General features: G+C 40.8%; 5 protein-coding genes across 5 annotated transcripts; 1 reads left to right on the top strand and 4 right to left on the bottom strand.

The window, feature by feature from the left end:
• Positions 1-1,384: 1,384 nt before the first annotated feature.
• PCYB_093960 (hypothetical protein) lies at positions 1,385-3,839 on the bottom strand (the record flags this gene model as incomplete). The annotated part of the gene is made up of 2 exons (XM_004222510.1): positions 1,385-3,265; positions 3,408-3,839. The coding sequence occupies 2 exons, from the start codon at positions 3,837-3,839 to the stop codon at positions 1,385-1,387; spliced, it is 2,313 nt and encodes a 770-aa protein (XP_004222558.1).
• A 966-nt stretch (positions 3,840-4,805) lies between these two features.
• On the top strand, positions 4,806-6,512 carry PCYB_093950 (hypothetical protein; the record flags this gene model as incomplete). The annotated part of the gene is made up of 2 exons (XM_004222509.1): positions 4,806-5,972; positions 6,012-6,512. The coding sequence occupies 2 exons, from the start codon at positions 4,806-4,808 to the stop codon at positions 6,510-6,512; spliced, it is 1,668 nt and encodes a 555-aa protein (XP_004222557.1).
• Positions 6,450-8,158, bottom strand: PCYB_093940 (hypothetical protein; the record flags this gene model as incomplete). The annotated part of the gene is made up of 2 exons (XM_004222508.1): positions 6,450-7,164; positions 7,403-8,158. The coding sequence occupies 2 exons, from the start codon at positions 8,156-8,158 to the stop codon at positions 6,736-6,738; spliced, it is 1,185 nt and encodes a 394-aa protein (XP_004222556.1). The 3' UTR covers positions 6,450-6,735.
• A 1,947-nt stretch (positions 8,159-10,105) lies between these two features.
• On the bottom strand, positions 10,106-11,755 carry PCYB_093930 (apical merozoite antigen 1; the record flags this gene model as incomplete). Its single annotated transcript, XM_004222507.1, has 1 exon — positions 10,106-11,755. The coding sequence occupies exon 1, from the start codon at positions 11,705-11,707 to the stop codon at positions 10,106-10,108; it is 1,602 nt and encodes a 533-aa protein (XP_004222555.1). The 5' UTR covers positions 11,708-11,755.
• A 3,468-nt stretch (positions 11,756-15,223) lies between these two features.
• PCYB_093920 (hypothetical protein) lies at positions 15,224-16,113 on the bottom strand (the record flags this gene model as incomplete). Its single annotated transcript, XM_004222506.1, has 1 exon — positions 15,224-16,113. A coding segment is annotated over one exon (888 nt), but the record flags the coding sequence as incomplete, so codon positions are not given.
• Between the last annotated feature and the right edge of the window lie 523 nt (positions 16,114-16,636).

The raw sequence follows: 16,636 nt of genomic DNA, 5'->3' as shown, positions 1-16,636 counted from the left end.
CGACTTGACGAATTGCGGAGTTGACGAATTGCCGAGTTGACGAATTGCCGACTTTCCGTTGTCATGAGTATTCCCTTTACTTCTCATTTTCGTCATATTTTGGTACATTTTTGAAAGCACAATTTTTCCCCTCACGCTGCGCACCAATCTGCTGAGGTATACCCTTGAGCGGCACGACTGGCTTGGACCCCCACGGGGGAACACACATACGCTATACCGATGGATACGTACGCATATACACATGTACGTTTTACCCCCCGGAAGAAGCCACATGCGTATTTTATTTTATTATTTTTTTTTTTCCCTCTTCTGAATGGTAAGCAAAAATGTGGGGTGATTAACGAATGCATAAATAGTTTGGACACCTCTCTTTAATTATAGTAATCAAAAAGAAACACCTAAATGGAACATGCGGGGAGGGGCATCAACCCTGTCCACCCCTAAACCCTATTAAGCTACAGAAGGGGTGGCAAGCTCGTTTGAACAGGTGAGACGGTTTCGTGCATATCCCAATAGTATAGTTTTTATCCTTGCTACCCCATTGGAGGTAATAAAAAAAACGGTGTGCTCTCCTGTTATCGTTATTGGTTCCCCTTAACAGTATTGCAGTAATTGAGAAGAATGAAAAAATGAACAACCGTGTTTGGAACGAATCCGAGTTTATGTGTCCCCACGCACCTCAATTTAGTTCCACCCTGAGAGCACCTTTTATTCAATGGCTGGTAATCTTAACGAGTCCTTTCATATCCTGAATGAAGAAAAACTGTGCCGTTCACTTAAAAATTCATACGAAAAATAAGTTGTTTAGTGATAAAATAAAAAGAGACCCCAATTGGGTCCTGAATAAACACCTAAGTGAAAACAGCTTCATGGTGTGGCCGTTTTTTGTTCACTCCTTTTTTTCTCTGCCCTACGGCAAGGACCTCCTCTTTGCCCAACGCCCTCTATACCATAACACATAACACACCAACGACAGATAAAAAACAGAAATGCTCAAATTAGTTCACGGCTGCATTTCAAAGCTGCGTTTCTCGCGTTTAAATGGGCGTACAATGAAGTTAGGCAGCCTCGGGGTTCGTGCTTTTTAAAGCAAAAACTTCAAAAAAAACCAAATAAAACAAAAGGGATGGGGAAAATGGGGGCCATGTATGTACTTCCCAAAGACGCCATGGTAGGGTTGCGGTTCAGTCAGATGTATTCCCCCCTTTTCGGGTCAACATATCTCCCCAGAGATTTTTTTTTTCTCTCTCCGTTTTAGGCACTACTTGACCCTCCCACTGGTTCGCTTCTTCAGATGCAGCCTCTTAATTTTACTTCAAATGAATGCGCCATTTAAATTTTTATTCTTCCCCCTACCGTAAGTTGCGTATGGAATTTTCCCTCCTCACGCTTTATGCCTTTTTTTGCTTACGCGTCTTTTATGGTCGCTACGCCTGTCGCTACTCCTGTCGCTACGCCTGTTGCTACTCCTGTCGCTACTCCTGTCGCTACTCCTGTCACTACTCCTGCCACTACTCCTATCGCTACTCCTGTCACTACTCCTGCCACTATTCCTGTCGCTACTCCTTCCACTACTCATGTCGCTACTCCTTCCACTACTCCTGTCGCTACTCCTGTCACTGCTGGAGCGGCTACGAGATGTGTTTCTCCTTTTTTGGGTGGCCCTTCTATCTTTAACTTCTCGCCCCTCACTTCGCCTTTTGCGTTTCGGAGAGCCTCGCAAGGGGCTACTTCGCCCTCCACGGCTACTGCTACTTCCAGCACTACCTCCGCTGCCAACACGACGCTTACTTTGCCGAACGCCGCTGCTGCTACTACTACTGTCACAACTTTTGCTTCGTTTCCTGCGCCTACTTCTGACACGTCTGGGGCTACTTCGCCCGCGTCCATCACGCCGTCCGCCTCTATGACGACCCCCGCTACTACCACTTCTGTCACTTCCCCTCCTCCTTTGGGGCGACCTCCGCTCCGGACCGAAGTTTTCCCTCTTATCGTCCCTGCGACTGAAGCAGCCAAAACGGTCTCCCTCGAGGGTAATTTTCTCCCCCCGGTACTTGCCCCTTTTGCACGTAATTTGTACGTCAAAAGGTCGGTCTCTTTTGGGGGGCACCTTTGCATGGCGCGGCTTATATATAGACAGTGGTTGGTAGATGATATAAATTTTTCGTCCGTACAAAAAGGATTCATTTTTTTGCATAATTTTAGCAGAAGTTTCTTTATCGTAAACTTCAACCAGTGCTTCCTTCAAGGATCTGTTTTTTTTGGAATGGGTTTGCACCTTCTGTCGTTCCGCTGTCTTATTCGCAGGAACATCATACAAGTGTATCTTTTTAATTTCGCCACAATCTTTGAAAAAGTCTATTATGTCGTTTTCGTTACATTTATAAAAAATATTGGAGATTTTTAATTTCAGTAGGTTTTTTTCCCCATGTGGGTTTTCCAGATCTTCACTCATGATTCTCATTTTACGATTAACTTCACTTTGTTTTTTATCTAGGTAGGACAAAACACTGTCTATGTTTATGCTAACTTTGTACGTTCTCTTAGACACCCCTAAACTGATAATATCGTTGTTCGCAATTTTGTACTTGTTATGAATTTCACACAAGTTACTGTTCAGCCTCGTCCTTGACTTGGATCCCACATCTACAAGATACAGATGGTAATCCTTCGAAAAAAACAGCACACAGTGGTATCTTGAGATTGATGGGTTTAGGCAGATAATATCATTCTGTTCATTTTTCCCAAATGATATATATTCCTTTTTTTCGAATGAGTAATTTTGTGTTTTCTCCTCCACAGTTATGCGCCCGCTCGAGGAGAAGTTCTCGTTTCCGGCAAGACTCTTTTTAGTCTCCTTCACTAGCGCATCATTATATACATAATCATCCTCCTCTTGCATTATTTTCCTTTCCAAGTACTTTTCCTCTATCGAAATGTCTGCTACAAGGCTCCGATCTGTTTGCATGTTGCAGTTTGTTAAGAGCCAGGCGTATATCTCCGTGTTTTTGGCAAGGTCGTTTCTTATGCTCATGTAGATTCTGCCTAAATTGTTTTGTCCCTTTTTTTCGTAAACTCCAAAGAAAAAGAAATCTTTTCTCATGTTTTTATTTTTCACTTTTTCTACATCTTCCTTGTTCACTTTGTATACAATTTCTCGCTTTCCTGTCTCTTTTAAATTTTCTCTCATTTTTTCATACCTGCGGAATTTGTCCCTTTGTATCATGTCCATCCAGGTCAGTCTGTTTCGTTTCCACTCTGGGTTCTGCGAAGGTGGGGGGAGGGGTTTCCACATGGGTGCTTCCACATGGTACTTTCGCATGCTACTTTCGCATGCTACTTTCGCACATTACTTTCATATGCTACTCCACGTGCTACTCCACGCGGCGGGCTGCCCCCCTTCTTACCTCGCCGAGGTAGGGTGAAATGGCCTCCAAATCAGAGACAGCCAGCTTGTTAACCACCTGGGCGATATTCTCCAGCGCCTTCCGCCTGGACCCTGGTAACTCCCCCTGCTCATAATAAATAGCCGTTTCGCTCTGAAAAAGTTCTGTGGCCTTGTTTTCGTTTATTACCTTCCAGTAGATCTCCCTCTCGAACTGCGAGCCGATATTTTCTTTATAATTCGTCCCAGCCTTCTCAACATTTTCAAACTGATTTCGCAAAAAAAAATAGCAGTGGTATGGGGAAATAAAACTAATGTCGTTAAAACATATTTCACAAATGTAGTGAAAATTCAAATAGTTGTGAGGTCCACTAAAGATATCAATTGATGTAAAAATACATTCTTCCTTATATTCGTTTTCTTCCTGCACGATAGTTTCCAGGTTTCCCTTCATTTTGTTTTAATTATTTCTCTGTCGCCTCCTCTTGTTAGAGCGTAGCCATAGTTTTCCTTTTGCAGCAGTTGGGAGGTGAGATTAGTTCGCCCCTAGGGGGTACTTGCTACGTGTGGGCATGGGTATGTTCGTTAAAGAAGGGCCATAAAACACATATTGCAAATGCGAATAAGTTATTTCTTACCTGCGTACGATACGCGTGAAGGTTGGTAGGCCTTTATCAGTTTGGCGTGCTTCACATTGTTCGCGATTAGTGCTTAACGCGGGTTGGTCGCCTACTAAGCCGATTTTTTTTTTTTTTTTCTCTCACGTGGGAATGAGTTGTAATGTTTTTTTTTTCTTTTAAATGGCTATTTGGGTAGCCGCTACGCTGAGGGGTACTGTCCGCCCAGAACATTACAATGTTACGTTTTTTTTTTTTTTCCCTCAATTTTATGAATGTAGGAGGGCAGTTTTTCACGATAATAACACCTCTCCTCTTTATGACCCAATTCGAACACCATGTTGATCGCACGTGCGAAAGACGAACTATGCTTCCACTCCTCTTCGCCCCACGGGATAAGAAGCCGAATTGTAATTCCTGCAGAGTTTTGAAATTTTCTACATGTTGGAGAAGCTAGCGCTGTCGTTCCTGCTCTCCCATTTTTTTATTTTTTTCCAAAATTGTGCATTTTCGAGGGCGGCATTTATTCCCAGGAAGGGTCCACACAAAGGGATATTTTTTCGCCCCATATGATGCTCCCATGTTTGTAAGAAGCTCTGTCATTTTTTACCCACTGTATCCAGCGGTGACCTTTTAACGTCCTTCACCCGTCTACACACACACGTCTAGCAGAGCTCGCAGTTCGCGCAAATAGCGCAGCACCCCCTCTTCGAATTTCCACCCCCCTTCTCCCTTGAATGATCTGCCTAGCAAAGGCACTCCACTTCCTGTCCCAAAATGAGAGAAACGTAAAGGTACATCGTATGAAAATTCCAGACCTAATCAAGCTCCTCAACAGACATAAAGAAATAAAGCAAGATGATCTAGACAACATAAATATACAAATCATTAACACCCTAAATGATATTGACCCAAATAAAATTATAAACAACATAGTAAGCCATAATGTGAGACGGAAGGATGATTTAAAATCGTTAAAAAAAAAAATTTACTTCAACCATTTGTTACTCAAAACAGGGGTCGAAAGGGGCAACTTCTTCAAAGCGTACGAATGCAAGGAAGAGACGAGCAGGAGTGGTGACTCACAAAATGAGGTCACAACGGAAGTCGGCGAGGTTGGCGAGGCCAGCAGTGTGCACAAAAATATATATGGAAGGAATAGGAGGAAGGTGAAAATGACCAAAGGGTCCCAAAGCAGCAACAGTGAAAAAAGCACTCAAGGTAACGAAAAAGGAGAGTTAAACGTGGAACTGCTTTGCGATCTGCCAAATGGGGAAGACCAAAGAGGAAGAAAAAAATTTACCTTTTTTGAATTAGCAAATAGCTACTCCAACTTCATCCTGGATAATATTTTGAGACACGTGTGCTCGTACATTTACAACTATAAAGTATTAAACAAAATAAATCAGGAAGAGAACAAGGGACACGAACTCGTTTCGCTCTTTTTAATGTCTAGCATATTTCACCACTTCTTCGAGTTAAAATTTGGGTATTCCTACATGGTGCATTTTCTCAATGGGCTAAAGTTATACAAAATTAAGAGAGAAATAAATGTCGACCAGGTGAACTTCGACTTGATTGACGGGTATGTTGCTGCTGTAGAAGAACACAGGAGGAGTATACCCCCCGAGGGAGAAACAGACCCCGTTTTGGAAAAGGTTTACGACGTGTCCTTCATTATAGACTGCCTGAGAGAGCATGCAAACAGGAACAATGGCCAAATAGCCAAGAGGCACAACTTCTCCCCCGCGAACTGGCACAACTGCTTCGAGCACATATTTGAAGATGTGAAAAAAAAGAAAACATATGTACTTAACGTGAAGGACAAAATTTTACTAAGTTACAGCATAGACGAGTCTTATTTAAACTACTTCCTACAAAATTTGCAAAATAAATACAACACTGAAAGGATCAGTTTTCCAAGTTACTGTCTGTTGGTCCATATGTATAGCATGTCCAACCATTTCGTAGTGAATATGTTTGCCTCTCTTCCCCTCTCATTTCTGAAGAATAAAATGGACACAAATATGAACAATTTAATAATTTTATTAAATTCGTGCATTTTTTTCTTAAAAGGAAAGTCATTTTTAAATACGCTGAATGCGTTTCACATTCACGTAGTTTCAGAAGATGAGGGAAAATTAATTGGGGATATGAATTGTGTGCACAAGGTGAAGGAAAAAATGTACGCGTTGGCAGAGCAGCTAATAAATTACATTTTTCAGAACAAAGGAACACTCAATAATAATCATTTGTTGCAATTATTTGAGATTCTTTCTTTTGTAAAATATAACAAATCGCTCTTCAGTTACATTTTTAACAAAATGAACGGCAGTCTTTGCTTGCTGGACAAATATCAAATTTTTTATTTTTTAAATTCCCTGTCAAATTACGACATTGTCTGCAACGGCGCAAAAAGGGACATTTACATGCACACACTTAAGCAGCTGGAGCAGTATTCACCCAAGGAGAGGCAGCGGTTGGAGGGGTATCTCCACGCGCAGCATTAGGGGGAGCAGCCCATTGGACGGCGTGTCAGCATTGCGGCGTGGCTACAAGGCAACATGGCAGCATTATTACGTGAGCTCCATTTGAAAAAAAACCCTTTGCACAAATAAGCGAATAGCAGCGCTAACTGCGCGAGAGGAATACGCCCTCGGCGTTCAGCGAGGTTAAAATTTCAAACGTTTAAATATAACACGACTTGCAAGACACAAAAATATGAAGCGATGCCTACCATTTCGTACCTTTTTGGACAAAGCGATGATTCGGCTTCATGTCAAAAATTTTTATCAGCTTAAAGAAGTAAATATGTTTGCCCTGCACATTTGCAACCTGCTGTGATTTTTCTTCCTCCGATTTTGCGAAAGGTTGGCTCTGTACTGCTTCCTTATTGGCATGACTGCTTTCATTAGGTCTTCCCCCGTTGCTAGAATTATCAGAATGGCTATCTACGCTTCGAGCATTTGGGTACAGGCCCACCTGGGCGGAGGGAGAAATACCTCCCGCTTGGTCACCAGAAAATGGTGCTTTCAATTTCGCCTCCAAAACTTTTTTTAAATAAATGTTGAAACTTTGCAGGTTGTAAATGTTTACGCTTTCGTCCAGCACTAAATAGTAGGGGTATGGCAGGGCGCTTTCAAAAAGGTTTTGTACTTCTCCCTGCAGGAGGAACGAAAAGGGGAAGAAATAAACGAATGAAATAGTTTTCTTGCGGGTAGAGGGGTTACATATGGGGGCATAGTCACATGTGTGCCCACATGCAGGGGTGCTTCTCCCAGTGCCGCTTCCCCCAGTGCCGCTTCTTCCAGTGGCGCTTCTCCCAGTGGCGCTCTTCTTTTTTCTTTCCCTCTTTTGCAGCGGGCGCCACGTATACCGCTATGGCGCATTCCCTCCTTACCGTTTCACCCACAAGGCTAAGAACAACTTTGAACTGATTAACATCGTCCAGGAACAAATACAGGGGGCAGTTGTGCAGCATGGTTGAGTAGATGCTCCTAAGTACCCCGCGTAGGTACTCCCCATCGAACACTTTTTTCTGTCTAATAAAATACACAAAGGCACTCTTGACCAGTTCGTCATTAATTATACTACTTAAGTTTTTAATGTGACTTATTAGGATCTTCAAATTGGGGAAAACATGCAGATCATTTAAATCCATTTTGTACGACACAATGCTGTAGTAAAATTGCATAAAGGCATCATAGTAGTTGTTCGAAAATAATATGTGATGATCGTTTAAGTCGTAGAGGCAGATTTTGGATAAGTACACCGGGTGCATATTATAGTATAAGTTGCTTGTTCTATAGGTACATTGCAGGTCTTCCTCCGAGTCATTTGTATAAATGCTGCCACTCTCCACGTCATTTTGTTCACACTTCCCCCTGCTTATTCTGTAAGAGTATATATTTTTTGTATTGTAGCTATTTTGACACTTTAAAATGTCTTTATTTTTTTTCATGTGACTTAAATTGTCGAAGTACCAATCATACACGTTTGGAAAGAGGGTTTTTTTTCTTTTGTAAAATTTTAAGGACGTAAATAAAATCCCAGGCTTCTTAATGTGAACGAAGTAGGTCCCCTTGGACTTCTGGTAGTAGTATTCCCTAATATAGTAGTTAAACAGCTTCTTTATTTCGTTGTAGTTGGCGGGCATCTTTCCGTTGTAGTTGGCGGGCCCCTTTCCGTTGTAGTTGGCGGCCACCTTTCCGTTGTAGTTGGCGGCCACCTTTCCGTTGTAGTTGGCGGGCCCCTTTCCGTTGTAGTTGGCGGCCACCTTTCCGTTTGCTTGGCACAGTGGGGGTGGCCACTTAGTCCTCGTCTCATATACTTATTACTGTATTTTTTTTTTTTTTTCCTTTTAAATGGCGTAAAGCGAAAGTAGAGATTGGTCACACTTGAAGTCATGACTGTGTAAAACTTTTCTGGATTACTTTCGTACTGCTTCGCCAGTTGTCGCTCTAGTGGGATGGAATCACAACTTATAACTGCAATTGCCCTCGTGGGGAATGTCGATTTGGTGCTGTTTTATTTTGCTAAGCGTGCCTCATTTTTTGTTTTCCACGGGGGAGGGGTGTTACATATGATATTTATTTATATATTCTTTATTTTATTTTATTTTTTTTTTTTTTTTTTGCTGAACTCGAAATTTATCGTATGTCATTCAATTTACAAAGACATAAGCGGCTTTCCCCACGCGAACAAAAGATGGCCTTCTTTTTGCGCAACCATGTTAGACGTGTCAATGGGGTTCGACGTCTTAATCGTGCAGAGTGAAACAGCCGTGTAGGACGTAACAACGCGCGCGTAACTCATTCCACTAAATTCCCATTTTAACAATTATAGTCTTTTTTTTTTTTTTTTAAATTAGCTCACATGGTGGTGTTCACGAACGCGAGATGGGGCTAGCGGGAAATGCTCCCAAGTGATTGATGTGCCGTAAGCGATGGGCCGATGGGCGAATGAACCTGCGAACAAATCGACAAAGGTATATACTACCGATCACTGCTAACAGACTGAGGTACACGTGCAAGTGGTACAGATGCCAAATAACAACTTTGCGGGACTTGCACAGAGGCCTTCAAAAAAGCGCAAGTAAAAAAGTGGACTTTCCACAGGGAGCGAAAGAACAAGAAAAGAAAGCTCTGGTGCGGTACAGCACAGTACAGTACAACATGGTGCACCTACGCACGATTCGAATTAAAGAAAAGTTAACAGAAAAAAATATAAAAGTTTTGGGGGACGTAACGAGAATGCATGTATATATACACATCCGAACATATGGGTTACATTAAAATAAGCGTGTACGCCATATGCTTTCGACAAAATGGGGATAAAAATTAAAGGAATACAATTTAAAAAAACAGCCATGGTACGAAAAAAGCAGCGTGCGCATATAAGGCACGCATAGAAAGTACGCGTGACAAAATCTCGGGAGCCTCCTGACGACGCTGCTTTAGCGCACAGCAGGGGAACTGCAAGGAGCGCTACTTATACGTAGCGACGGAATCTGGGGGGCCTACTATCCTTTTCTTCCACTCTGCCGGCAATCATCCACGGAGCGCGTAACCAAACAGGTAAAAAGGCAGACCAGTACAAAAGTACGCCCAACGAACGCGTCAGGCCTGCTTTAATTAAATCATAGGCGGGAGAATATTATCAGAGAGCACACAAAAAAAAGAAAAAAATCAGTTAAAACATCAAAGATTCGTTATAAGTGAGTGTCAAGAGTAAGGCCGTATCTGTTAGTTCACTAGGTAAATTTTCCGCGGTAACAATAGTAGAGGTCCATTTCGGTGGAGGCAAATTATGCTTTTAAATCGTAAGGGGAGAATATTTTCACTCCGCTTTGCCTAACCAATCGGTTACTTCACCATGTGTTAATCTTTTACTCTTTTTTTTTTTTTTTTTCATTTCCTCCACAATTGGTGATCATGACAATAGCCCAATTTTAGTTTGCGCCTGTTCTCATCCCTTGTGGGCGATTTGTTGACCAGCTGGGTGTCTGTTTTTTTTTTTTACATGACGCGGGTTACGATGCATTGTTAGCCACCTCCACTTGTTACGGCCAACGAGGCCCTCACGAATTCGCTTGCTTCCCCGCTCAGTAGTAAGGCTTCTCCATAAGCACAGGCGTGGTGTGGGAGGCCCGCTTATCCTCGCCCCAGAAGGACGCCTCGGGGTCGAGCATCTCGTCCTTCCTCGTGGCGGGCTTTCCGTACCCTTCTGCCTGATCCATTTTGTCATACTTATCATTGTGCTCTTTCTTCCTGAAGTAAAACATGGAGGCCAGTGCGACCACGCAAACACCTCCAGTTACTCCGATAATAATTAGTAGCATCTTATTGTTGGATTTTCCCTCCCCATTTTGGTAATCCTCTTTAAATTCTTCCTTTATGACAACTTCGTTATTTTCCTTAATTTCTGCCCTTTTCTCTACACAGTTACAAACGTAAAAGTCGCAAGTACTGTTGGAAATGTGTTCAGGTTCACATGGACATTTGATACTATCCTTATCGTTGGAGATAAATATCCTTGGCAGGACAATCCTTTCCCTATCCACATTATACAGTTGCATGTTCCTCGATTGTTTCCGAATTTCCTTTTCTATTTCGTCTTTGTATATGCTGCATGGAAACTCATTGTCTATTTCTTGGGGGTGGGATAACGCCGTTGTTGCAATAAAATTTTTGTCATTAATGAGGCACGTGGGTTTGGAATTAAAAATATAACACTTATTATTTACAGAATCGAAATTGGCCCAGTTAAATCCTCTTCCTTTACTTTTAAATTTATCCGAGTTGAATGCGCCCACTGGAAGAAAGGCACTTTTAATCATGCTCCGATTGTTCTGTCTAAATCCTTCTTGTATTTTTTGATAATCCGTTAGTTCTTCTTCGTACTGAGTTGGTTGATCTGAAGCACTAGCTTCGAAAACGATTCTGTTGCATTTGCGTAGATCTTCTGCTTCCACTTCTTTAACGTATGGGATTTCTTCACAGTTCCCATCTACCCATAATCCAAATTTAGCGTTTCCTAAATTTTTACGGGGGCATTTTTCTTCCCAATCATTACGCACATTTTTGCTTAAATACACCAGATTTTCAAAATCTACAGTTTTATCTGGCTTGAAGCAAAACATGGCATCTCTATTTTCTGCATCCCGATTACAGTATCTTGGACCTACATTTTCTTGAGCTGATAAATACAACATGTGACATGTTTTTTCCTTTTCGTCATAAACAGCTGGGTGTCTATAAGAAGAATTTTGATCTCCTGCCATGACAAAGCTAGCTGCATGGGTTCTACATAAAGCTATATCGTTTAGCTTCATCATCTCTACATTATCTTTATATCTTTCTTTAAGATTATCTATTGTCATAGGGGAAATATGGTCATCTGCATTGGGGAAGGCGAAACCTCCATCCTTCAATTTCTGATCTCCTGTAGCTACGGGTCTTAAGAAGCTTACCTCAGAATTCTCTATAACAATACCCTTTCCAAAAACTGGACATTTTCCACCTGGTATTCTATACTTGGAATTTTCCACTTCTGCATCTTCCCCTAAATCAACTCGAATCCCAGAATTGTGTGTTCTTTCTACATCGTACTTGTCCATGAACGCTTTCCATGGGTTACTCAATCGTGTACTTCTCTCAACGATAGGCCCCTTTTCCAACAAAACGTTGTTAGCGCTGCGGGTCATTCTGCTCGGCTTCTGGCTTCGCCCACACTTACCGATGTGCACAAGGCACTGGGCGCTTAAAAACAGTATGTAGTATATTTTATTCATATTGTGTTGTTAAATTGTGACTTAAGAAAAAGGCAGCGATTTGGTTCCCTCTTTCTCCTTGTTAATCGGGCGGGGGAAGTAGCCACTAGCAGGGTAGCCACTAACAGGTTGGCCGCTGGCAAAAATTGGCCGTCACACAGGTGAGCAGCTTCACGGTCACAAACTCGCGCAATAGCAAAATTGCAAAACTGCAAAGCTGCAAAACTGCAAAATTGCAAAATTGCAAAATTACACACGCCTCGTAAATTCCATGTAAACTTTTGAAACCCCTACTTGCTCTGGGCGACACCAGGGTGTAGAACGGGAAGTTACAAAAGTGAAAAAAAGGAGCAAAACGAAGCAAATAAAATTAAGATTTTGGCAAAAAATGGCAAAAATTGGAAAATTGGTGTGTGCGGCAAATTTTGTAAATTTTGCAAATTCTGCAAATTCGGCAAATTTAACAGCGTGTGAGAGATTCAATTTGCTTCATTTTTTTTTTTTTTTACATACACATTTGCACAATCTATTTGGTGGAAAATTACACCTCTGTAGATAATTTTCTACATGGCGTCACTAAAACTGCCACGGGTGAATGGCAACAACTTCCCGTTCTTTTCTTTCTTATTGTGCATTACGAAGAGGTCCGCTTCTTTGGCCTCTCTTTGGTCGCATTAAATGAGAGACTCTCCCAGAAAGGGGAACCGAAAGGGACAAAAAAAAAGGGGGGGGAACAAAAAGGGGAGAAAAAAAGCGAATAAAAAAGCGAATCAAAACGAGAGAAAAAACGCAAACAAAAATGGAAACAAAAATGGAAACAAAAATGGAAACAAAAATGGAAACAAAAACGCAAACAAAAACGCAAACAAAAACGCGAGCAAAACGCGGGAAAAACACGAGCAAAACGCGAGCAAAACGCGAGCAAAACGCGAGCAAAACGCGAACAAAAAAGGGCAAAAAATTAAGCAAATTTTTCCGTTGTAAAACAAGTTTTTCCTTGTAACTCCTCTTTTCCGCCTTAAAAGCGTTCTACACTTAAAAAAAGTTGAAGCAAAAGAAAAAGCAAAAAAAAATCAAGCAACAACAATAATTAATTGTGTACAATTTGTGGATAATAATAATATACTCAAAAAAAGGAAAAAAAAATTCACGTCATAAAGGGAAAAAAAAAAAAAAAAAAAAAAATCGTTCTGCTTTTGTTTTACAACTTTTGCATGCAAGAACGGGGATTAAATCAACAGAAAAAAAAAAAAAAAAAACAAAATAGTCAAAATAGTCAAAATAGTAGAAAAAATCCCAAAAGTCACAATTGTAAAAAAAGCCAAAAATCATTGAATGCACACCTTTAGTTAGAAGCAAATATAAGTACAAAACTTGAATTCACTTTTTTGCTTATTTTGCAAAATCACCCATTTTTAAAAGTCGCAACTTTGTTTTTACCATTTTTTGTGAGTTTTTTTTTTTTTTTTTTTTCTTCTCATCTCCTCTACCACAACCACGGTGCTCAAATATATTGCATGTTTCACACGTGTAACTTTTGCTTAGAGGAAAAATGCAACTTGCAACATGCAGTTTGCCTGGAATGTGTAATCCTGCCTATCTAGGGACACATTAACTGCGTTTAAATTTTGCACTTTTTTCAAATAAAGAGTATACGCAACACAATGCAAGCTGGACTGCATGCGGGGGGGGGAAAAAAAACTCAGTTACACGTATATATACGTGTATAGAAACTTTTGTACGAATGGGCACTTATGTTTAACGCATATATACACACATTTACATATCCCGCGCCATGTCAAATGTTAAAACGCTTCACCCTGTCAGTTTACATAAACATGAGCATAATTTTCACACACACTTTTTTTTTTTTTTGCGACAGATTTTTTCTCCTTCGCACTAAGAGGGGACAGGAAAAATTTGAAATCTTGTTCCCTCTAATTTTGTAAATTTTGCGGATTTTGTAAATTTTGTAAATTTTGTAGATTTGTAAACTTCGCAAATCTACATGCGGAAGGGAGAACAGCGGGGGAGGAAAAATGAAAAAAAAATAAAATATAAAAAAAATAAAAATGAAAATAAAAAAAATGAAAATAAAAAAAATTCAAGCCAAGATAAACCTCCTTGTTACTAAATCCTTTTTTGTTGCTCAGCCCTGCTCTCTCTCTTTTTAAAAAAAAAGCAAACATTTGACAAAAGCGGAAAAACAGTTCCTACACATTTTAAAAAACCATTTTGCGAAAGAATGGACTTTCATTTTTTATTTCCCCTTTCCCGTAACACTTTAAAGAATCAACAGCTTGCAGCAAGTGTAACAAGTAACGCTTTACAAACACACGTGTGTTGAACTTGCACGCTCAGAAAAGGATGAATTGCGGAGTAACCAAAAAGGCACTTCGTGTAAGCGGTAAAAGGGAGAAAAGTAAAAGAAAGGAAAAGAAATGGAAAGGAAAAGAAAAGGAAAGGTTAACCGCTACGTGTGCTTTTTAAGTGATCCGCTTTGCTTCCCCCCCTTTCGCGCGTTCACCTGAAAATGTGAGACAATCCCTCATTCGTCTCCCCCCTCCAAAGTGATGCGTTATACATATAATATGAGTGTGCTAATATTTCAACTCCGTGGGGAAGCAAAAATTGAACCCGTTGTATGTGCAGAAGAGGTGAAACACTTCTGTAGTGACAGACACCCCCGATTCTGGAGGGAGGATTAAAAAAATGAAGCAAAGCATTTGAACTTCCTGTATACCTACTCTTCCTCGCAGGGGAGGCTATCGAAAAAAAAATTGCACAATTTGGAAGCGGGCACGTCTACATTATGGCGCGGGCGGTAAAAAAAAAATAAAATAGGAAGACACCCCATACGCATAGTCTGCACAGGTGAGAAGTGTACCTAGAAAAATGCGAACAGTCTGCATCGTCCGCAAATGCGCTTCCATAATGCATAGTTACTCTAAAAATGGGGAAAACATAATGATGTGGGGGAAGTAACACTCTAACCGTGGTGATCAAACTGTCTTCTTGGTAGATCAGCGCACTGTGAACGAATTTGCAAAGTGCTGGGAGCAATTGGTTTTCTCAACTTTATGCTCAAAGGAGTAGCGGCTCTTGAACAACAAATATTTTTTCTTATTAAACTGTACGTTTAGCAAAAAAAAAAAAATAAAATATATATGTATATATATATGCATGTATGTATATTCATTCCTGAGAGCCCAAGGAGGACAAAAAAGGAAAAATGGATATCCTGTGTGATGAGAATGGCGTGAAGGGGGAGTCGTGCAGGGCCGAAATGGTGCGACGAAAAAATGGAGCGAACAAGTGGGCGCTCTGTTTAGGCATGGAATACGAAAGAGCAGGGCGTGCTTTCAGCGCGTTGGCCAAGTGGAAGACGGGGTCCCCCCTTTGCACTGCTTATTTTTCGATTTGCTCTACAACCGAGCCAACCGCGGGGGGCTACTTAAACTGGTGCTTCTTCATCCGGATAAAGTACAGCAAAGACAGGAGGAGTGCGAAAACGGCGGTGATGATAAAAAATATTCCAATCAAATTCGTGTTGAGGTAAAAATCGGCATTCGAAATGACGATAATTTTCGTCTCGGTGATTTTAAAATTATTTTCGATATAAATGTAAAAGGGAAAAACTAAGGGGCCATCCAGTTTGGCATACAATCGTTTAATATAATTAAAAGCAGAAGGAATAAGCCAGTTCATAAAGTGGCTATTTTCAACTGCCTTTCCAGCTTTTTTATATTTTAAAGTTTGCGGCAAGACAACCAGCTTGTCATTCGTTTCGGCATGTTCCTGCAATATCTGTAATTGAACTTCTTCATCCATCCAAAAGTAAATTTGTTTTTTGTGCAAATTGATAATGTCACGAGTGGGGTTTTTAAAAAACTTGCGATAATATTTGATGGTGATATCTTCAGGCTTTTGTTTCAAAGGCAAAGGGGTTGGGAATGGAGCTTCATCCGGTTCCTTATCATAAAAAATATAGCTATCTGTAAATACATTCCACTGTAGTATGCCACAGGGGTGTAGTATTTTTCTTATCCCATTATGCTCATGTGTAATTAAAGGGAAACATTCACTGAGTTCTTTTTCTTGTAAAAATATATCTCCATGTAACTGTTTTTTTTTAAAACTTGTCAAAAAACGATAGTGATTTTGTTCCACTCCAGAAATCTCATAATGGATGTTTATTGGTCCCTTCAGTTGTTTTAAATTTTCTTTTCCCTTGCAGTGTTCAGGTGTTACTTTAACGATTGAATATTTTGTATAGGCTTGACTTTTGTACTCATACGGGATTCTGCATTCGATGTAGTTTGAGCTGATTATGAGAATGGCTATACCAACGAGCAGGTTGAAAAGGAACAGTAAAAGTAAAAACACTATGATTGAGCAGTATGTGGGTACCCATATCGGTCCGACCACTTTCTCCATTCTATACCACTGCACAAATTTGTGTATCCATTTTACATATCTGGCGCTTTTCTTGTAACTTAGCTGTTTCCGCATTTTGGAAAGTTCCCCATCCCGTCTAGGGGTCCTCATGTTACGCTCGTGCTGGTGGGCGAAGCGAGCGAAGTAGCGGCTAGCTTGGGCTATTATACTCCCTCACGTGTTTACAGTTTACCCCTCCTCGGGCATTTTTTTAACCCCAATTGGTGTAGCCTTTTTCTTTTTTGCTCCCTTCTCCAGCGCATTCCAGTACAACAGAAAAATTCTTCCACTCGGATTCTTTTAACAGAACCATGCTCGATATTCTTCCCCCGCGAAATGGAAAATGTGTGCACTCCGCATGTAAGTACGCACATATACATGAACGTACGTGTTCATTTTACGCATATGTGGTTGTCCTTTTAGCGC

Source organism: Plasmodium cynomolgi, chromosome 9 (assembly GCF_000321355.1).
Source record: "Plasmodium cynomolgi strain B DNA, chromosome 9, whole genome shotgun sequence".
Lineage (NCBI taxonomy): Eukaryota > Apicomplexa > Aconoidasida > Haemosporida > Plasmodiidae > Plasmodium > Plasmodium cynomolgi.
This window is presented reverse-complemented; position numbering and strand designations above follow the sequence as displayed.